The 23,989-nt window shown below is 35.8% G+C and overlaps 1 protein-coding gene across 1 annotated transcript; it reads left to right on the top strand.

The window, feature by feature from the left end:
* Positions 1 to 384: 384 nt before the first annotated feature.
* Positions 385 to 23,301, top strand: LOC145660843 (uncharacterized). The gene is made up of 5 exons (XM_081726266.1): positions 385 to 468; positions 18,508 to 18,621; positions 20,550 to 21,326; positions 21,848 to 22,534; positions 23,251 to 23,301. Exons 1-5 carry the CDS (start codon positions 385 to 387, stop codon positions 23,299 to 23,301), a joined length of 1,713 nt encoding a protein of 570 aa, XP_081582392.1.
* The last annotated feature ends 688 nt before the right edge of the window (positions 23,302 to 23,989 follow it).

The raw sequence follows: 23,989 nt of genomic DNA, 5'->3' as shown, positions 1-23,989 counted from the left end.
CGCTTTTTCACACATCGCAAAAAGAAGGAACGAAGCAAGGACTCAAGGAGTCAATTTTAAAGAGCGACTGTAGCCTGTTTTCTCGCTTATACATAGCTTGTCAAAGTCGAGGTGGAGATATCAAAGATTCCTTTGCTCACGAAAACCTTTCGTATCCTCCGTCTCTTCAAATGGTCAATTGCGCAAGGGAACAAAATCATATGTTATTTCTTGCTTAGAACCACTTGGAACATCACAATACGATGTACCTAGTGCATCGTGTGTTATATTTGATGGAGCAGTATTAGCTCACATGCGAAGCCTATTCCGGGACAGACGTTTTCCATGTATTACACTAACACATTTCAACCATTTTTAGAAAAGTTTGCAAATGATGTCGTCAGAATGGACATAGTCTTTGACAATTATGATCCCGACCGTCTGACAAAAGAAGAACAAGACCAACGAGGAAAAGGATCAAGAATACTTGTGAGAGACTTCACACTGACTCCCAAAAAATGGGCATTGTTTTTGAATAATTCTGAAAACGAAACTGATTTATTTTGACTTCTGTGTAAACACTTACAGAACATAAGTGATTCTGATGGTAAGAGAGAGATTGTGTGTGCATGTGATGATACTGCATCAGCAAACTCTAATATGGACGTAACAAGCCCTATGCCTTGCAAACAAGAAGAAGCAGACACACGCATGTTCTTGCATGCATTGCATGCCAGCAACCACGGACATAAGAATATCTCAATGAAAACTGTCGATTCTGATGTTGTTGTTATTGCCGTTGCTTTATTCTTTGAGCTCAATGTATCACACTTGTGGATTGAATATGGAACTGGTAAAAATAAGAGATATATTCCTGTCCATGAAATTGCGTCTTACTCTTAAGCCTTGCTCTTTTGGCACGCATTTACAGGGTGTGACACAGTGTCCGCTTTTGGTGGTCATGGCAAGAAGACAGCTTGGCAGGTGTGACAAGCATTCCCTGAAATAACGGATACATTCATCAAACTTTCAGTTACTCCTGCTGAAATTTCAGCTCAGGACTTTGCAGCTCTTCAACGCTTCACCGTACTCCTGTACGATCGCTCTAGTTCTTTACTAAATGTTAACGACTGTCGACAAAGATTAATGACGAAAAAGAGTTGTTCTTACGAAGGGATCCCACCTACAGAGGCAGCCTTATTTCAACACTGCGAGCTGCAATACAGGCCGGGTATTACTTGTCTCAAGCTCTCCAGAAAGTGCCCATAATACCTGAAATTTGTAAAGGGGTTGGAAGAAGGTGGATCGTGGTTATTATCCTCTGTGGTCCTTACTTCCAGAAGTTTCTGTGCACTGTAGAGAACTTATTCGCTGTGGTTGCAAGACTCTTTGTCTACATTCTTGCAAGTGTCAAAACTTGGGATTAGTGTGCTCTTTATTGTGTACCTGCGATGGACAGTGTGATCGGGAAGATCATTTTATTGTGAGTCGATCTTGTCTAAATAAGAAATGTGATTAACAAAAATTACTTCCCCTAGTTCTCTGAAGTAGTACATTTCAGATGTTAAGTTAATAGTCATACTATACCACTAATATTTTCTCTTCTAAATTCTTAACATATTTAATTGTATAACTGTTTATTGTGTTGTAAATTTCTCTCTCGCTGATATACTGTTAAATTTATACATTGAGTCTGTTTCACAAACATTTTAATACAAACTCCAAAAATATCAAATTCAGCTGGGAGGTGGTTTGAAAATATAAAGCCTTGTGCCTCGAGCTATTTTGTAAAATAATATGAAAAGCATAATTTTCAGACAATTACATTCTTATTGGACTGATTAAAAATGTTTCAAATGTAAAATATGTCTTTCGAAATGCACAGTTCCCATATTCCTTGGAATCTTTATATAGCGCAAATACTAGTGCAAGCCTTACACTTTCATGTAGCGCAAATACTAGTGCAAGCCTTATACTTTCATATAGCGCATAATACTTTGTTTTATAACATGAAAACTATTCACTTTCGGACAATTAGTATTAAAGATAATATATTTCAAATTTATTTTCGAATAATGCATAATATCAGCTTTGTTAGTTTTTCAGTTTAATTCATAATATAATATTCAAAATACCTACAGCGGCTACTTTGTATAACGATGTCATACACTTAAACAAGACAAATACTAACCTTTGGGTGCAAACATGATACACCTTGTGTTACTTCATGATTCAACTTATTTAATGAGAAAAAAATAGTGGTTTGCAAGTTTCTATCATCTTTCTTAGGTGAGAAAGGCATAGTTTTCTTCATGCATATTTAAGAGTCGACGGCAATCTTGGGTTTATGACGTCATATACTCGCCTTTCGCCTCAAAGAAAAGACAATGACTTATGTTATTTTATGATTCTACATATGAAAAAAAGATATTGGTGGTTGTCGCACGTTTCTATCGTTTCTCTAATGCGAGAAATAAATAATTTTCATAAACAGTATGTAAGCCATGGCGCCATACTGTGTTTATGACGTCATATACTGGCTTCTAGTCACAAAGGGGAGCCAATCACATGTTATGTCAAGATTCTTCACATTCAAAGGAAGAGATTGGCGGTTATTGCATGTTTCTATTATTTTTCTGTGGCGAGAAATTCCCACTTCTCGTACCGGAGATAAACCGCGGCGGCCATCTTGGATTTATGACGTTATAAAGGGTTTTCAGCACCGACAGAAGATAAACACTTGTGATTTGCTATTCTCCACGTTTAAAGGAACATACTGGTAGCGGTACTATGTTCCTATTATCAAAGGGCCAATGGAACTACAAATGCCATATAACTACATCTACGGATACATTCGAACATTATTCACGAAAGTTCGACATTTAGTCCTACAAAAAATTGATTATCTCAGTTATTTGTTGAGATACATCAATGATTCTGGTCGCGTTCGAAAGCTATTGAAATAACCTTTGAAGATTGTTTTAAAGTATTTTACCATAATCATAGCAGTTTCAAAGTTATTTTCTATAAAACATAGAAAATCGTTTTGGAAATAAAAAATTTTCCAGTTTGAGACGCCATATTTAAAAATGGCGGAAATATAAGGCAAGTATTTATAATGACAATAGAGGTACAATTTATTCTCTGCAAAATAAAGGAGAAACGAAGTTTCTAACTTGAATGGTAATGGAGTTATACATTTTAAAACTCAGTTAAGTCGAAATTCGTTGGCGGCCATATTGATGACGTCATATACCTAAAACAAGACTCCCGCCGAGGTGGGTCTATATCAGGATTTACTTCTTATTAATAGGCTTATCATCCCTGAAAGTGGCATGTTGGTATCACATTTTGCACAATTCGGCCCTTTTATGCTGCTAAGCTACTAGACTACATCCCGATATAATTCCAAAAACATTATGATTAGCAGTTATGATAAGACTATAAGAATATATAAAGCATGCTACTCTCAGATTATTTGGTAATCAAATACTAATTAGTTTGGTGTTTTATCTTTTACTAAAACTTAAATATGTACTGCAATTTCAAAATCAAGCTTTACAACTTAAAAAAAAGTGGAATAGGAGAATTACTGTCATGGCAATATCAGGTGTAGTCGGGGAGAATTTTGGTTTGGTTGGTAAGGGGAGGGCGCTGAGGTGAGTTTTTGTCCAGAGCGACAATTAGCCTAGTTGCGTCGCTGAGAGTAACCGATTCTGTTGTTCGTTTTATCTTTCTTTAAAAAAAAAAAAAAAAAAAAACGAACAACGCTTCTCAACGTACTGTACGATTGTTGTACTCCATCTTTTTTTTTTTTAACTACAAAAATTATTAATTTATATTCCATGATACTTAGTTCAATTGAATCTGTTATTGGGTCTTTCAAAAAATAGATATGAAATGTATGACAGAGCATAGGTCGAGTTTAACCACTTGCAAAAGCTTAACTTTCATGCATGGAAACGAAACCAAACAGGATAACTAAAGAGATATGACTTCCGCTTATCCACATTATACAAACCACAACACAGGATCTCTATTTTAAGCTCATGTAGCTTGAAATGCATCTTTACTTTGCAATTAGAATGTTTGAATTTCTTTATTAATTGATATTGTTACACAGTGCCTACAAATAAATATGAACATTACTATTTCTGTCCCCATCACGTCAAAACGTCTGAAGACTTTCTTTTCTTTTTGTTTCTAAATAAACCAGCTTTAAGTATGTGAAGGTTTCTTCAATTTTGCTTCAATGGCACTATTTAGTCATAAGAGAGCAATTGACCATCAAAATTCTTATTCGCCGTAACTTCAATGGGCCATTTTCTAATCCTGGTGTGGGATAGGGAAAACTAATTTTTTTCGTATGCGAAACCTTTTAGAATGAAAGTGTTTAATATTTATCGTAAAACGTAACGCATCACTTAAACAAAGTGCAGGTCGCGGTTACTTAATGAAGTATCTCGAACACTAATCTTTATTATATGAAAGAAGTCCTGAATGATTGATCATTACCAAAACCAAACAAACCTTTTAAGCTAGAAACTTAAAATTTGAACAGTGAACAGGATTTGTAACGTAAGATACCACTAAGGAGAATTTTTTGGAATTTCGACGAGGAAAGAGGGAAGATAGAGTGACAATTATTAGCCCTATATTAAAATATCCATATCTCCGAATTTCTTACGGTTTGATACATGAAAATCGCCTTTTGAACTCCTCATATAAAATAATTAGATATTCGTTTAACTTCTTTTTTCATATTTGATCTAGAAAAGTCGAAATTAGTGTGTAAAGAGAAAGGATATTATTATTGTTATTATTATTATTATTATTATTATTATTATTATTATTATTATTATTATTATTATTATTATTATTATTATTATTATTATTATTATTATTATTATAACACAGAAATGGATTTCTGACAAATCCGGAAAAATAACAATTGGTTCATGAACTAGAAAAAAGCTACAAACACTGCCAAATTCCGAAATTCCTTAATTATCTAGTAAAGTGACAGATGGTGATTGCAAGGAAGGTTCCAACAAAATCTTTAAACTTGAAGACATATGAAGAGTTTGTAAGAAGCATTAGGAAAGCTATCTGCCAAGCTTCTCCCACAAGTGAGTGCATCAACATTGTTTTCGACATTTATATCAAGAAAATTGTAAAAGCGCTTTAAAGATCCAAGCGATCACGGATACAACCTTAGAATATGGAGCCCTAAGTGACAGCACACTGTTTCTTGTAGATATTGACGCTTACTGGGCTCATCTAGAAACAAAGAATTGCTGCAATCATACTTTGCTGTTTGGATATCCCGAGAAAAATATATTTTTTTTTTAACTTCATCTGTTCCGATTTATATTGGTGGTGTAGTAAAACATGGTCATCCAAGATGTGTTTCTATAAAGAATGGGATGGATGAGAATGAACTTAGTTTGGAATCTGATCACGAAGACGCAGATGAGAGGATCCTGGCCCATATTTCTCACATGACACTGACTTCAAAAGTAAGCAACGTGGTTATTTGTTCTACTGATACCGATGTTTTTTCTTGATGCCTTCTGAAGTTTTAGACTGCAAGAACTTTGGATTTCCTTTGGAGTAGGAAAATCATCGCGGTACATTCCACTTAACTCGTTTGAAAGCAGAGTACCGCTTGCTATTTTAACAGCTTTACCAGCTATTCATTCTTTAACCGGCTGCGACACTACAAACAGCAGCTTGGAAAACAGCAGAATCATATGCGGAAGACCCCTTGTTAGATTTTGGCAAAGGGCTACTACATGAGAAAAAAAAAAGCATAAGAAGTTTTGCTTCGTGCACTTGGCTCAAGCTTAGGTACAATGGATAAATTACGTTTCCATCAGTTCCATCAAAGAATTTTTTCAAAACTTTCAAGATTTAGCCCCTACTTCAAGATCTATCAGTCTTCATATTAAAAGAAGCTACTTGCAATACTATAAATGGATTCGTGCTTTCTAACCGTCTGAGAAACTCAATCCGTTGGACTATGGTTCATAAAGGAAGACGGTATTTTAATTCCGCAGGAGAATAAGTCATTGTTCCATTTTTTTCAAATTACACTATAATTTAGAACTATGAGATTTACTTTACAAATGAGTAAAATGAGCATCCAGGCTGTAAATTCGGACCACTGGGTACTGAGATATGCTTTGACAAAAAGATCTAGTAACTTGGCGTCCATTTTTAAATATGGCAACCAAACGACTATGATCTGGATCATGTGACCGTTTTTATACTCGTATAGGTGTTTAACAAACCCTACAAGACTTAAGAGACATGAAACTTCGCACGTGAGATGGGCCAGCGCCTGCAGTACAGATATATTACTAGACGGTAAAAACGGCGGAAAAGCTTTTTTTATAACAATTTAAATCATACATACTATTAGTTTTCCTTTAATATATAGCCTAGTTTTAAACTAAATTCAGCATGTTGTATATCATTTTAAAGCTTATTAAATTCTGCTTCTTTTTTGTGTGTTATTAAAATGTTGAATTATTAGCTATTTTCGAGTAAATTACGAAAATAGAATAAAATTTTATCTTCAATTCTACACTTTCCAATTTTTCGGGAAAACGGCGCAGATTTTGCGAAAAGTGCAAGAATACAAAATTGTATAGTATAATTTTCTTTTTCCAAAAGAAAAAAGATGATCCAAATCGGTTCATAAATGGCCGAGTTATGAACGTTTAAAAAAGGTCATGATCCGCCATCTTTAGTCCAATATGGCGACTAAACGACCATGGACCAGATCACGTGACCAAAAGAAATTAACTCTCTTTAAAGTGAGTAATAACACCCAGCAGTCAAAATGAAGGCACATATAATGCACACGTGACATGGGCTAGCACCTAGACTAATAGTAATATTAGGGTCTGTGTGGTCTGCTTATCTTGGACCACAATTTTAGAAAGGATTTTCACTATTTAAAATCACCTTTACCCAAAACCCTACGCATCGAAATCAATCTTTCGCAAAACATTTAGAAAAAATAACATAATCAAATACAACTTTGCAGCATTTAGCCATAAAGAACATACAAGGGTTAGACAAAAAATATAAAACGTTAGCAAAAGTATGAAAATCATACCTAGTAAAGTGTGGGGCCTCCTTTTGCGTCCAAAATAGCTTGGATCCAACGTGCAATGGACGTATACGTGACGTATTCCTGAATCGTGGTGTGTGGAATTTTGTACCATTGTTCCTCCAAAACATGCTCCAGTTCCTTAAGCGATGCTGGTGGAGGGTAATGAGACCGAACACGCCTTTCTAACTCAGACCACGATGGCTCAATGATGTTCAGATCTGGTGATTGTGGGACCTAGGGAAGGTGTGATAGCTTCCGGTCATACTCCTCAAACCATGATTTCACCGTTTTTGCAGGGTGACAGGGTGCCAAATCATCTTGGTAGATGCCATCACCATCAGGAAACAACATTTGGGCCATGAGTAGAACCTGGCCCCCCAAAATGGCCTCATACGTCTTAGCATCATCATTGCATGCAGGACTATGATGGGACCTGCAGAAAACCACGAAAACTACCATAGGCTTGTAACGGTGTTCTCCATACGTAAACACGACCGGTTGTTGGAAACAAGGTGAAGGTTGATTCATCGGACCACATTACGTGTTTCCACTGCTCATGAGTCACACGCCCTGTGGTCCTTGTACCACTGGATACGCCTCTCCGCATTTACTGCTGTGACCAGGGGTTTGGCGATAGGGGCCTGCCATGAATTTTCATTTTATGAAGTTCCCGTCGCACTGTTTTCGATGAAACCGGGTTCTGTAGGCCTGAATTGAGTTCAGACGTAATTTTCATTGCAGTGTTCTTTTTAGCTGCTACAATCCGTTTTAATGCCTTCCGGTCCCTATCTGACAGGATTGTCTTTCGACCACTGTTGTGCTTTGGAGACGTCATATGCCCATGAGTTGTATATGCCCTCGTGACATTGGACACAGTGCCTTTCAATACCACCACCATGTTCGCCATTGCTGCCACTGAAGCTCCAACCAGACGGGCACCAACGATCATGCTCTTTGGAAGTCTGTCAAATAGCCCATTTTACAGCACCACTTTCACACCACGACACTAACAGGTGAACTGGTTACTGCTGGCGGAAGAGGAAGGTCCACATGACACATTGAAAACAAAAAACGATCGGCAACCTCAACATTTGTTGTACAATGGAGGGCCAAACTTACGTGTCCTGTATGAAGTGTTTTTAGATGTTTTTTTTTGTCTTCCCCCTGTATCTAAAATTGCACTAAAACTACACATGTAAGACCTTATGCAGAGTCGTTCTTACGCTTGATTAGTGAATACTAAAGCGTCCGCCTAACATATGTTGCCTGCAGTAGTCAGGACTTTAGTATGACGCTAATCATATGTCAAGACGACTCAACATAAGGCCCATAGAGATTAATAGCTATATAGTAATGTTTCTGTTTCTTCGTTTCTTTTAGCACAACTCTCTGATCGTAATCCATCTTGATCTCTTTTGCTACAGATTTATTTACCAAATATTTCCTGTTTCTCTTTCTCGTTAACTGTTTATATTTATGGGTATACCTACTTTTTGAAAGGTCGTTACTATTTTTAAAATAAATTTTATCCGTTAAGCTTAAGTGAATTTTCATAATTTACACTAAATTCTTTAATTTTCATTACAATTTTGTTTCTATCAGTCTTATAGTAAAAGTAACTCTTAGGACCAATGAAATAAAACTTATCAATATAATTATCGTTTCCTAACTCATGTGTTCATTCACCAAGATTGCTTCCAGTTTGTACTTCGTTATTGCCATTAACAATAATATAGTAGAATTAGTATCATAAGCTTCTTCTTTACCCAGTTTACCTAACATATCATAAAACCTTAATCTTGAATGTGCTATGGTAAACGTCCTATATGTATCTTAGTGAAAGTTGAATTATCGACATATTGATCTTTGTATTTCTAAGTAACTTGAATCATTTCTTCACTTATAAACCATCCAGCAATCTTTCAACATCTGTTACATATCCTGTGTGATTCAGATTTTGTCTTTGTCCTAACTAACCCACAGATAATTTAAACATATCTTTGCGACTTTTTTAAAACCTGGATTTGGTACTATTTCATCAGATTTTAAATCAATATCATCTAGTGTTTCTTTAATAGTTTTAATATATATATTTCATTAGGGATCATTTCTGCCTAAACTCTCAGGGCTGCGCACTTTCTGTTTCGTACGAAAGTAAGCGTCACTGAGTGAAAGAAAACACGGAATGTGAAGTCTTCAGAACGGGCATGGAATCCCTTTCTTTGTCAAACCAAGTGCCGTACGGGAAGGGGGGGGGATCTCATAATTTGTACGTGGGAGATACTGGCCACCATCATTTTTGGATTGACGAGTGTGTCTGATTTCGAAATTTTGCGCCCAGTGTTATCTTTAATCTCTAAAAATGTCATTGCTTGTTTCAGAAAAATGTTGAATTTCGAAAATTTCAATCAATTCATATCCTTTTTCTAGAGCTTTGTCTAATTTTATTATAATCCAAGTTCTTGTTAACATTTTCTGCTTATCGTTATGTGTACATACTCTAGTTTGAACAGCGAATCATCCATTGATTGAATAGTGGAAACATCAATTTGTTAATATTATTTTTAATTGGTAATGCAGGATGATATAATCTATTTGGTGGAAGGATTTTACAAGATATATATCCATTTTTTATATTTGTATTGTTTTGGAGAAGTATATTTTATTATTATTGAGTAACCTATAGAAAATTGATAATAGAATACATTTCTTGAGCGCAAACTACAGGCATCATTATATTTCATTCTTTTTGTCAACAACTTTTAACTTCTAAGTCTAAGCATTAGTTCTACCTCCAAAGAATGCGTCTCTAAACTTTAATTTCTCTTTGAGGAGTTTGATGCAATAAGAGCGTAAGTCTGAAACATGCAGTTGGAGAAAAACGATGTTGAAAATTTAAGTAGTGTTTTTCTCTTACATAAAAAAAATGTAATATGCAGCATTTTATTCCGATATTGAATTGAAATGTTACCAGGAGGCTAAACAATCATGGCAAAAGCCACAAATGCATTTGATGCAAAAAGGGCGTAAACTCGCTTACGCCCTTATTACATCAAACTCCTCAATTTTAGTTTATTTTAAGTTTGGTTTGAAGTGTTTATCCTTTAACCAAACACACTTCTACATCTCGACAAGATTATAATGAACTTCCTTTATTTGTTTAGACACTAGTCTTTTCGTAAATATTCTATAGTTTCGTGATAAATATTGTTGTTAGTGGATTAAAAGAACACCTTTATTTATTTATTTACAAATGTTTCAGATATTTTAAAACCCCTTTATTTATTTATTTATAAACATTTCAGATACAGATCTAAATCCATTTTACACTGAAACAATGTAACAAAATATGCCTAAAATAATTGTGATATTGGTTCATTGCAAGGTGACCAGAACTTTTACTTTTAAAAACGGGACGCATACGAATCGGCGACCAGGAGGGGGGGGGGTATTTATCTAACTTCCACATTGCATTTTGGGATTCAGCAGTGTATTCAATTTACAAAATATACAAGTAAGAATGATAACATACCGTTTCTAACTTAAGTACAACCCAACAATACTTTTAACTAGTGTAAAAAAACGGTTTTTTTCTGTGAAGCTTTTTCAATAAAAAACATCGTTCTTTTTTGTGTTTTTTTCAAATGTCTGTTTTTTTTTGGCAACTATTATTTATTGATTTATGTTACAGATTATTGAAATAATCAACAGAACTTGAGTCGACGCTCTCGTAACTTACAAATCGTTTGTTTCTTTGTATCTATAAGAGTAAAATTGTATGATTATCCCTTGCGGACCCAGGTCATTTTTGGCGTTTTCCTACATTTTCAGTTAGTGACTTATTGCTCAAAAACCATTCATTCGATTGATATGGTTAAGGCCTTATTCTTTAGAAAATAGATGTGGCTATATTTGGTGTAAGTTGCATTGCAGTGTTTCCAATGGGTGGAAAGTTATTGAGGGAATGTAGGAGTAAAAATTTTCAAAAAACCCCTAACCGAATTTCAGTTTTTTTTTTTGTATCTGGCACCACTGCTGCCATATGGGTACAAGTCAACTAAAAAATTCTTTGGTGTGTTGACAAGGTACAGCGAAATCCTGAAGTCGCTGGCTTCCATTCAAAGAGGAAAAGAAAAAATTCTCTGTCATCATATACATGAAATTTTGACACTTTTTACGCCTCAGAAGCAAAAATCAACAGATATGCCGGGGCTACAGCTTCCCTAATGATCCTATTGAAACTTTTTATGGTGCGTTCTGTAGAGCAAAGAGAAAGCTTTCAGGTAGTGGTACGTTTGTTTCAATGTAGCCAGCAAGAGGGTAATAATAGAGGGAAAAAATGGAAATTTTCCGAATTTTTTACCCAAAATCGGGAATTAATTGTTTTGGCTAGAAACACTGCCATCAGACAGAGGAAAGCTATCTAAAAGTAAACCTTGGTACCCCAAAAATATATCCTACAAGTATCATGACGATATCTAACAAAGTAAGCACGAAATGTTTTTAAAAATATCTAATTCTACCTCAGAAATTGACCATTTTCTTACCATTTACAGAACATGGTTTATTATAAACCTCAACTGTACTTCCCCTAATTGTTCTAGTGAAACTTTTTGTAGTGCGCTGTGTAGGCTAAGGATGAAGCTTTTTGACACTGGTACGTTTGTTCGAATGTAGCCAACAAGAGAGAAATAATAGAAACAAAAAGATAATTTTTCCAAAATTTCCCCCTGAAATCTGGAATTAAAATTTTCTGTAGCTGGCGACACTGTTATCAGACATACACAAACTATTGTAAAATAAGCTTTGGTATCCCTCTAATATATCCTACAAGTATTGTGACGCTATCTAATAAAGCAAGCATGTCAATAAAAATTATCTCATTCTACTTTAAAAAATCAAAGTTATCTTTCCAATTTGAGAACAAGGTCTACTGTAAACTTCAACTGTACTTCCCCTAATTATCCTATTGAAACTTTCTATAGTGCATTGTGTAAGGCAAAGACGAGAATTTCAGATACTGGTGCGTTTGATCCGATGTAGCTAACAAGAAAGAAATAATAGAGACAACATAGATAATTTTCCCAAAATTTTCCTCTAAAATCTGGAATTAAAATTTTGTGTAGCTGGCAGTACTGCTACTAGTCAGACGCAAACTATCTTAAATTAAACATTGGTACGCCATTAATATATTCTACAAGTGTTATGGCGATATTTAAGGAACAAAGCTTCCAATTACCAAAAGTATATTACGGTAAACAGAAAAGTATGGAAAAACTAGAAAAAATCAAGGGTTAGAACCTAAATACGAATTTTTCGTGCATCCCTAATTACCCCATTGTAACGACCTGTACCCGCATTTGTTCAGTAAGAATAAATGTTCGATTGGCGTAAGTTGACTTGCACTCGGACGTATAGGTACGGATTTATAAACAAAAATTTCGAATTTTTTGACCAAATTTAGGGAAATTTTAATTTCCGTAATTGGCAACACTGCGCGTAGACCCGTCCAATTGATGTCAACAATCAAGTGTCCATCCGAGGTATCTACCTGGCAAGTCTTAAGGAGGTCTCTCTACAACCAAGGAAGCTGCAGGAAAAAAAGAAGTAAATTCGAAATTCGAAAATTCTCGAATTATTGACGGTTGAAATTTGAGAAGGGAATTCGACACCAGAAGAAAAATAAATTAATATGATAAACTATGGTCCAACCATATTTGGCAAAAATAATGTCCCGATATCTTAATTAATGTCCACACCGGAGCGAATTACAAATGTGACACACCCTACTGTGGCCACCTGGGTCCGAAAGGGTTACGAGTGTACATTTGATTACATTTTTTTTTGCCCACTAACCCGTGTTGTTGTTGTAGTTATAGTCTCAACTAACAATAATATCGTTGTTGTAAACAATAACTTTGTAAGGAAAAATTTATCTCCTTTTTACATCTTAAGAGGGAACCTATCCAAGTGTAACTCTGACTTAGAGTCGAGACTATAGCCGTTGGGTACCTTGTCCCAAAAGAACATAACACGAAAAGGGATACATCCTCGATCGCAACCGTTGTGGAGATATAAGCGTGAAAAGTTAGAGATTGAGCTCCATACTATACATCACAAAGTCAGATTCTGGGTCAGATTTTTCGGAAACGGTCGAGTAAGGAAACTCAGCGAATACATATCAAATTAGTGTGGTGAGCACAACACCTTTTGAATGAAAAATTTGTGTCCCCGGGACACTCGCAGGTTCCCAGGCGGGGTCCAACTCAAAATTTGCAAATGGAACCGGGGATCAAGTAGAATACTGTATGAAAGCTATTGTTAAATAAAAGAAAATAGAACAAATCTCAATTCTCTACAATAACCCTGTGCAAACGGGCAACTGGTCAACTCTGCAGCAATTTGCTTTACTTCAATACCTTGCACTTTCAAACATTTTTTTTCTGTTTTGTTATTGTTGCAACTTAACGGATTTAGAAGCATGGTCATAGATTTTCTGATGTAGGTTGTATTGACATTTTGACCAGTTGCCCGCTTGCACAGGGTTATTGTAGAGAGTTGAGATTTGTTCTGTGTTCTTTTATTTAACAATAGCTTTCATACAATATGCTACTTGACCGCCGGTTCCATTTGCAAATTTTGAGTTAGACCCCGCCTGGGACCCTGTGAGTGCCCCGGGGACACAAATTTTTCATCCGAAAGGTGCTGTACTTCCCACACTAATTTGATGTGTATTCGCTGAGTTTCCTTACTCGACCGTTTCCGAAAAATCTGACCCGGAATCTGACTTTGTGATGTATAGTATGGAGCTCAATTTCTAACTTTTCACGCTTATATCTCCACAATGGTTGCGATAGAGGATGTATCCCTTTTCGTGTTATGTTCTTTTGGGATAAGGTATCGCCATAGTCTCGACTCTAAGTCAGAGTTACACTTGGATAGGTCCCTTCGTTACTTCCAACACTGTTGGTGAGAAATGCAGGGTGTTTGAAAATGAATATCAGGATTTTAAGTCTTCGTAGTACTTATTCCATTTTACATGCAATTATAAACAATCCATCAAGTAAAAGAGCATCTCAAACAGTCTTTGCTACAAGTGTTCGATGTGAGCTTCATTCGTCGCACGGCACACATCTAGTCGATAGGCGAGAAAGGCCCATAAACTTTCCGCCATATGGCATAAAACACATTCAATTTAGGGGAGTCTCGTTTCAACTGTACCATCTCCTGAGGATTTGCTGACGGCCAGATGCAAACATTATGAGTGTTCACGTTAGCTCTTAGGTCAAATGTCGATTTATCACTGAAGACGACACGATCCAGAAAATCTTCACTGTTATGCAGCAATATTTCACTTGCGAAATTGGCACGTAAACGTAATCTGTAGGCTTTAGAGCTTGTAGCAACTGCAAACGATAAGGACGTAGTTACAAACGTCTCCTTAATATTCTTCACACAGAAGGTTGCACTGTAACTACAGATTCAGTCTTTATTAAAACACAAAAAGCTTTCTTCTCTCTAGTCTCCATCTTTGCTACTTGCTCTTTCTAACGGCAGACAGAAGAAAGAATGCATGTGCATGCGTGAGTACAAAACTGTTTGAGTTGCTCTTTCATTTCATATAATATTTATAATTGTAAGTTAATTGTAATAGATACTACAAAGTTTCCAAACCTTAATATTCATTTTGAAACACCCTGCATTACTTCAAATTGTGTCATCCTATATTCCTGTCTTGTAATTATATACATATCATCAGGGCCGGCCCTACGCAATTTGTCGCCCCGTGCAATGGCATAATTTTCCACCTCCCCCTTTCTCCAGAAAGAACACATCTTAAAAGTCATGGTTTTAAATATGCTACTCCACATGAACAAAGAAGAGGAGGGTAAGTGCAGTTGCACTCAGAAAGGCTTAAATACTTACTAAAAATACAATCCCGTTGTGTGTTTTTTTCTTTAAATATTAATTTGTTCTGTTAGTAAAAAATGAAGCAAACACACCTACCGAGGAAAGATGGTAATCCTTTTTATAGAATTCTATATCGAGCTTCAATCTCAATGTATCAGTTTGCAATTCCAGTGCAACTAGCTCTTTTATCTTTATTTCTTAATTTTTCTTCTACATCTGTTAACATTTTTTAAAAGAACTTGTTTATATCTTCTATGATAAGGAACTTGTTTCTGACAAAAACAAGACTAGTTTTCATACCAAAGCTGTGATACCTAAGTAAATTGAACAGATATTCGCTACTATTCGAGAATTGAGTTCTTGCATTTGACAACAATCATGCAATTTGTGCTGGAATTTATTTGACCATTTGCTTTAGCATTGTCCATGTGACATTAAACAAATGCAACCTAAACATGATTTATAAATGTAGTATTCGAATAGAAGGTCAGCTTATTAAATTTAACTACCATCATCATGAAGTCTGTTTCCAACAAGAAATATTTATTTTAAATAAAGTACTTATGACAAATATTGAAGCCCCATGCAAATGCACGTGTTGCACATATGGTAGAGCCGGCTCTGCATATCATATATCTAGTCGACAAATTATTTATATATGACATTTAGAAAAATACTATTAGGCAAATTAGTATTAGCTTTTACCTTTAGACAAGTTATTTGCATTTTATATTGTATGTGATATTAGTTTCGTACTTATGGAAGGAATGCTTTCATGAAAAAACAAAATTTAATTTCTAGTTTTATTTCTTAGTTGATATTGATGAAACACTGCTAAAACTCGAATTGTTAGTAGGTATGTTATTCATATAAATTGTAAAATATTTGTAGGGTATCAGTATCTAGCGTTTAATTTACGTTGCATTTTACGGTGATTACCTACATAAAAATATTTCATACTTAAATAGACGTAAGATGCATTACAAATGACTATTTGAAAAAAAAACGAAATTTAGAAAAAAAACGAGAGGCAATGTATTTTTTCTATAAAAAAAACGTACATTTCTGAAAAAATACGAACGTTTTTTTTTTCCTATTTACAACACTACTTTTAACTACGAACACTCAGAATTCCAACTCAATTTCCACTTGAAGCACGGAACACTCAATTCGCACTTGAATATTCAGAAGTTCCAGAAACGGCTCCTTCTCAATGAGTGCTGGTATGGAAGAGTGTAGAATATGCATTGATCATTTATATTTTGAATAATAATTACTTGATACCTGGGTCATTTTTGCTTAAAAACGGGACGTTTAGGCGTTCCGTTTGAGAATCAGATAAAAACGGGACAACAGTGGAAAAAAGGGACTTTCCCGGCTAAAACGGGACGTCTGGTCACCTTGGTTCATTGTCCTCGCCGGCTCAGAATCATAACCACCAGTGGTGTAAGTGAGGGGCCTGCAGTGCGAGGGGGCGCAAGGTTTGGGGACCAGTACCGGCGGAAGGGCCGGGCGAGCCGGGCGACTGCCCGGGGCGCCAAGTTTTAGGGGAGTTTGGGGGGCGCCAAAATCCTTGCTAAATTTATATTATTGTAAACGGTGAACTAAAAATTAACTTTTTCATAAATTGTGTAGCAACATTGATTACTTCCTCATGCCATAGGCATCACTCTTTATAACAACCCCGGTTTCTTCTTGAATCTCCTATAAAGGAAATCCCTTCATCCCTTCACCTTATTTGTCTATAAAAAAATCTCCGCTGACATAGCTAAAGGCTATTGTTGAGAGTTGGGAGTTTTGAGCAACAATAACACGCTCTGACACTTACAACCGCCGCGGTGCCGACAATTGCACTCCTTGCGACAAAGCTGTCTGCCGCTCTAACAATACACACGAACAATATTGAGTTATCGGCAACCAAAAAGAAACTAGTCCTGTTTGTACCGTCAAATGTCTCGTGAAAGAAAATTATAAATCAGAAGTCATGTACATGTAGTGCAGGCTTCATGGTGTGCGTGTTCTTCTTTTGTCTCCTGAATTTCGACTCTTAGTAGAAGAATCGTTGCGTTAATGTGTTCTTTATCAACATGTCGAAAAAAGAAGCCTTCTGGAAATGTATACAGAAAAAGAAGAGCACAATTAGCGGCTGAAAATGAGAAACAGGCAGCAGCATTAAAGAAATTCTTTCGCACTCCTGAAACAGACAATAATGGAAATGAAAACGTAGAACTAGAGAATGAGGAAACCAGGAAGAAATCAACAAATATTCCAGAAGATAAAACACACTACAGGTAAGTAGGCCTACATTACGTAACGTATTTTCGTTTTATTACGTTTAATAGAGAAGAGGTGTTTACACACGTAGCGTCTCAGCAGGCTGGGGTGGGTAGGGTGGCGGCCTCTCAGATAGGCGCGAACTTCAGGCTCAAAGAAAGTTCTTTCCCCATTGATATAAGTAGCAATAATTACATTCTATACCAACACTGATGCTTGATACATTTACCAAAGCGATAAGACTTTTACTCGTTAAATATGTATTAACCAACTTTAGCTGTATTTCAAGCATTCATCTATTAATTAAGTAGACGGCCTCCATAGTCTAGAGGTTAAAGCGTTGGACTCATGTCTGAGTTCAATCCCCGGACTTTCCTCTTTTCAACGGCAGGAAAACTAGGGAGTCACATAAATAAAGATATGACGGTCACTTGGCCTGCAAAGATCCTAATACGCCTGTTGGCGGGTAGTGACACGACCGGCTGATCCGCGTTCTGTTATCCAGGTGGATGAATTTTTACCACTCGCTATCAGATGGCGTTGGAGCAGGCCCAGAATCTATTGCTCTGCCGTGCCAGTGATTATTATTATTACTATTATTAGTAGTAGTAGTATTGTAGTAGTATTGTAGTAGTAGTAGTAGTAGTAGTAGTAGTATCGTCTACTAACTAGAATTCTGAAGAGTTAAAATGTATGATTGTTACCGTTAACAGATCCCCGTGGAGTTTCGCTATCACAAATTTTGCAATAGACCCATTATTTCGTAAACATATCGTAAATAAGTAACATGTACCAGTGTAAGACTATATAGATTATGTTTCTATCCAATACGATTAACGTGACTTAAAAAAAAAAAAGTGTTCGGACTTCGGCAGCTAATTTGAATGCATTCGCATCTATTTTATGAATGCGCTGATTCTTGATGATTTTCACAACACAAAGTTGTTAATGAATACGGAGAGAATTTAATTTTTATGTACAGTTAGCAAAAGAAAAAATGAGGCCATTCTTACCTAGATTCTGTAAGAATCGCCCCATTTTTTGTTTTCCTAACTGTACATTTTCACAATGAACACGGAATATGTAGATTCAATATTTATACGCAGTTATTTTATCATTTATGCATTTTCTTCACCTTTAGAATACAAATTAAATATATATTTTTTCTTTTAAGAAAAGAAACTTTATTTGTAACGTATTAGTTCTTTTTCTTTCCACAGGTGGATCGATCGATTACGAGCATTTCGCAGGAGGAACAAGAACAATTGAAATCTGGAACAATTGATGTACGAAACGAAGATGGATCAGCATTTCCACAGGAAATTGTAATAGACGTAAGTTAAACATTTTGCTATTTGAATAAACATACAATTGCATGTTGGTTGAATATCACGCAATTACAGCATTGTGTAAAATATAAGAGAAAATGCAGTGAAACATAATTACTTTTATTATTAGAGTACATTGCAATTCGACAGGCATAAATTATAAATTCGACAGACCGACAATTGTTTCTAAATATCTCGTACCAATATGTTCATGACGGCCTAGCTTTTATATATATAGTTAGCAAGTGGGATTAAATTAACTATGTTTCACTTACTTTCCATGAAGCATATACAATATTATTGATTTTCTTTGGTTTAATTTGACGGGTGTTGTAGATGAATGGATCACTTCGACCTGAACTCGGGATATAAATTGAATTATTATTTTTGTAACAAATAAGCAAGCAGTAGAACTGATTAGAGACTTCTTTTCACTAACTGACATTTTTTAAAAAAAACTTAACAGACTATAGTTTGGCCACATACATTTTACTGTAATTATTTTTTTTTTTTAATCTGTTGGAAAAACGAAAATACTGAGGTTCAAACTGTATATGCTTTTGTACTGTAATATAAGAAAGCTCATAATTTGCCTGCTATCAGTAATTAATTTATGATGATGATTGGTGTTCTTCCCGGAGGCATGTGTTTGACCCCGAAGGTCTCTCAGCAAGGTGAAACCATGGTGGCTTTGCATTGCTTTCCATGGGACGATGATGACGTTCTAAGGGCGGGATCCGAACCGCTTGTGTCCTCACCGAGAATCGAACCCGAGCTCCCTTAGTAATAAGGCAATGAGCTTAACCAGTAGTTCTGCGGAGACACCAATTAAATTATAACATGCCAAATATATAAACAATCAATCACAAACATCTTTAGGGTCACACTTACTCAATTTTTGGAATTAATTTCTTGTGTCTAGGTGCATAATATCACTGTATTCCGTTCAAGTTGCTTTGACGGAAGACATATGGGATAACATTTTTTTTAAATAATAATATGTAATATTTGTTGCCTTAGTGGTTGAATAACTAGCAGACTCACATTTGATGCAAGAGTTAGCGGATTCTATCCCCCAAGGCTTTTTATATTGAGCATCGCATGGAAATCGGAAAGCTTTTCAAATAATATAAAGTACCAAACTCTAATCCAGAAAGTCCCAAAACATTACGATGCAAGTCAACTAACTTATCACATACCAACCCACCACATTTAAAGAGAAAGAAAAAAAGGACACAGTCAGTGGTGTTTCGGAGCTTAAAAAACAGAGTTTAGTTTTAATTAGTGTATAATAATGTGCATATTTTAAAGAAAATACAGATAGTAAGAAATACAAACTTGCTAAGAATAATGTTCAAAGAAATGTTGTTTTCAAATTTGCATATTTCTTAGGTTAAGTCAGCCACGAACATGTTTGTATCCCGGTTGATCTGGTCGTTTATAACTGATTCAACTGCGTAAGAGGCATTTGTGGAGCCAATCAGGGTCAAGGCATTTAACCACCATACAGCACTTCAATGCTGAAACCGAGAATCCTGGGTAGGGCTTCAGAAATCCTGGGCAGATTCTCCTATGTATACAAACGAACATGACGTGGACGTCTTATATTCGCACGAAACCTGTATTTATTTATTTATTTATTTACTTCAATTATTATTAAACTTTTCCTCTCCCCCTCTTTATTTATTTATATCTCACATCTATCGGAGGCTTATTGGTCATGCGCCATTCTAAGTTGTGTGTTTATTCCCGGATGGTCTAGCTGCTTGAATATCCCCCACCCCCACCCCACCCATCTTCGGTGCAAGCCTACCATCTTTAAAAATTATGAACACAATTTTAAAAATTCCATTCAAGTTTTAGTCACGTATTCTTTGTTAGAAGACAATGTTTAAAATAAATTTAACATTATTTTCTACTGACTTTTTTTGCAGGTATTGGAATCACAATCAATCGATCTTGGTGATCCAGGAAATTGGCCAGAACATATTACGGACAGAATGCGTCAGATACTTGTTAGACGAGGTTCAGTTCAAGTCTCCAAACGAGAGTTCCCAGTAAACAGCGAGGGTCGGCGATTTACTACAGGTAACTACAAAAGACGTCTGCACAATGGAGAAGAAGTTGCTCGTAGTTGGCTTATTTATTCAGTGACTAAGGATGCAATATTTTGTCTCTGTTTCCGTCTTTTCAGTGGTACTACAATGTCACTCTCTTCTCGTGAAGGTTTTTCGGATTGGAAGCATATGTCCGGACTGTTATCAGACCATGATAGATCTTTGACTCACATGAAGGCTTTCCAATCGTGGTTTGAACTTGCAAACCGATTACAGTCAGGTAAAACAGTTGACGCTGAAAACCAAGCAATTATTCGCAATGAAACTGAGCGTTGGAAAGAGGTTCTCAAACGACTGCTGTGTATAATTCAGTTTCTTGCTTCTCAGAACTTGGCATTTCGTGGTCAAAATGACACTATTTACTCAAGAAACAACGGTTATTTTCTCAAACTAGTTGAGTGTATTGCACAGTTTGATGTTATTATGGCTGAGCATTTGCGACGAATAACATGTAAAGAGACACATGTACATTATTTGAGCAAGGACATTCAAAATGAAATAATTGAATTCCTTGGGTCAAAAATAAGGGATAAAATTTTGACTGATCTAATGAAAGCGACATATTATTCTGTAATATTAGATTGTGCACCAGACGTAAGTCATACAGAGCAAATGACACTAATTGTTCGTTTCGTGAAGGTAGAACTGGGTAAGGAACCATCCATTGAAGAACATTTTTTGGGATTTTTGTGCATAAATGATTCTTCAGGAGAAGGACTACCACTATTTTGGAAGAATTAGAAAAACTGAAAATTCCTCTCTCAAACATGCATGGCCAAGGGTATGATAACGGTGCCAATATGAAAGGAAAGCACTCAGGCGTTCAAAAAAGAATATTAGATCTAAATAGTAGAGCATTTTTGTCCCTTGTAGCTCCCATTCATTGAATTTGGTTGTGAATGATTCTGCAATGTGCTGTAGTGAGGCTGTAATTTTTTTTTTTTTTTTTTTTTTTTTTTTTTTTTGCTTTATTGCAAGAAGTATACAATTATTTTTCTAGTTCCACATATCGTTGGTCTGTTCTGCAAAAATATATATCCAATTTCACTTTGAAACCTCTTAGTGATACTAGATGGGAAAGTTGTATTGATGCTGTCAAATCGTTTCGCTACCAGTTAGGAGAAATTTACGATGCTCTTTTCGAAGCATCAAAGGAGTCAAAGATAGACGTTATGGGCAAAAATAAGGATTGTTCCCTGACTAGGAAGCTCCTGAATTTTAAGTTCGTTTGTGTTGTGGTGTTTTGGTATGAAGTTCTTTCTTGTGTTAATGTGGTTAGCCATGTTTTCCAACAAGAATCAGTGGACATTCAGCAAGCAGTTGATCTGCTTAAGAAAACCAAGTGTCGCCTTGAGAACATACGAAGTGATGAAGATTTCCAGAATATTTTGGTTGATGCCAAAGTAATTGCTGAAGAGCTCGACATTCAACCACAATTTGAGAATGAACCAAAACTCCGACCTAGAAAAGTCAAACGACAATTTTTGTATGAATCTGAAGACGAACCGATTAATGATCCATACAGTGCGTTTAAATGTAACTTCTATTTTTGCACATTAGACACAATTATCTGTTCCCTGAATGAAAGATTTCAACAACTGAAGCAGCACAGCGAAATATTTGGGTTTTTGTATGACATCCATCCAATAACGGACAAAGAGTATTTACTAAAGTGTTGCAAGGACTTACAACTATCTTTAACAGACAAAGATCACTGTGATATTGACGGATTTCAGTTATATCAAGAGCTCTTACTTTTACCTTCATTTCTCAGTTCTGAAAGTGGGAGCAAACCGTTGCAAGTACTTACATATATTTGCAAGAACTCCCTTATTGGGTTATTTCCAAATGCAACTATTGCTCTAAGGGGGCGTTTAGACTTAGTCGATTTGCGTTCGATTCAGTTGAATTGACGTCACTTTCAACTTAATCGACCGTGTAAACGGGACTTCAACTTAATCGCTTGTTGATCGAAGGCGACTAATCGACTGGCAATTGAATTGAAAGACGTTCTATTTTCTGTGGTTGAAATAATTGAACACATCCATCGATCTGATTCGGCCTAGTTGCTTCGATTTACTGGCAAATGCAGCGAGTCGATTTAGTCGTGCGACTAAATCGACCAAGTGTAAACGCCCCATAAGAATCTTACTAACTATTCCTGTAAGTGTAGCTTCAGCAGAAAGAAGTTTCTCCAAGTTGAAACTTATAAAGAACTACCTACGATCAACGATGACGCAAGAGCGTCTTCTAGGCCTTTCTATGATGTCTATTGAATGTGATGTTCTTTGTGAGCTTGATACTGATACTTTAATTAAAGACTTTGCAGAGAAAAAGGCACGAAAAGTTAACTTTACTTAGCATTGTAAACAAGTCAAAGGACAATTTGCATTAAAACTGTATAAAGATATAAAATTATATTACTGGTTGTATTATTTGTATTACGAAATCTTTGTACAATGCTGTTACAAAATATATTTGTATGTTCTTTTGTTCAAATATGTGTTCTCCTTCGCAGTTAACAAGGTTGTTTATGTATATCAGAAAGAAGGTACGTTTTAGCAACTGAAGTATAATTAATAGAACTCAAAAAGAAGTATTGAACTGAATTTACTGAAGAAAATCTATTAAGTAAATAAATGCTGTATCGCATCATCAATCTTAATTTTATATAAATCGTTGTTTCTTGAATCGTTCTGCAAATTTCTAATCAGTGACGTAGAATATTTTGCATGCTCATGTGTAAATAATTGTTTCGTATATCGTTAACCAGAACTTACTCTGTGTATTTAACTGATAAAAGTTAAGATCTTACTCAGTTTGATAATTGATTCTTATAGTTATAGTTATAGAGCTCAAGGAGTTGTCCTTTAAAAGCAGCTATCTGTAAGGTAGCATAGCAAATTTAAACTCAGTAATACCAATGAATTGTAGGGGGCGCCATATGGATTCTTTGCCCGGGTAATATTTTCCCCTTCCGGCGGCCCTGTTGGGGGCACACTGCGAAGCAAGTGCCAAAAACTATAGGCTACAAAAAATGAGCTGAATACGGAATACCCATTTCCCTGAACAACATTATTTACTTTAGAAAAGAAAAATATGCTCTGGGTGAAAATTCAACAATTCTAGCAACATCAATTAAAAAAAAAAAATCATCTTAGCACTCGAAGGCATAATTTTTGCCTTTTATGGGGCGTTTACACTTGGTCGATTTAGTCGCACGACTAAATCGACTCGCTGCATTTGCCACTAAATCG

This window comes from Thermobia domestica, chromosome 9 (assembly GCF_964235325.1).
Source record: "Thermobia domestica chromosome 9, izTheDome1.hap1.1, whole genome shotgun sequence".
Lineage (NCBI taxonomy): Eukaryota > Metazoa > Arthropoda > Insecta > Zygentoma > Lepismatidae > Thermobia > Thermobia domestica.
This window is presented reverse-complemented; position numbering and strand designations above follow the sequence as displayed.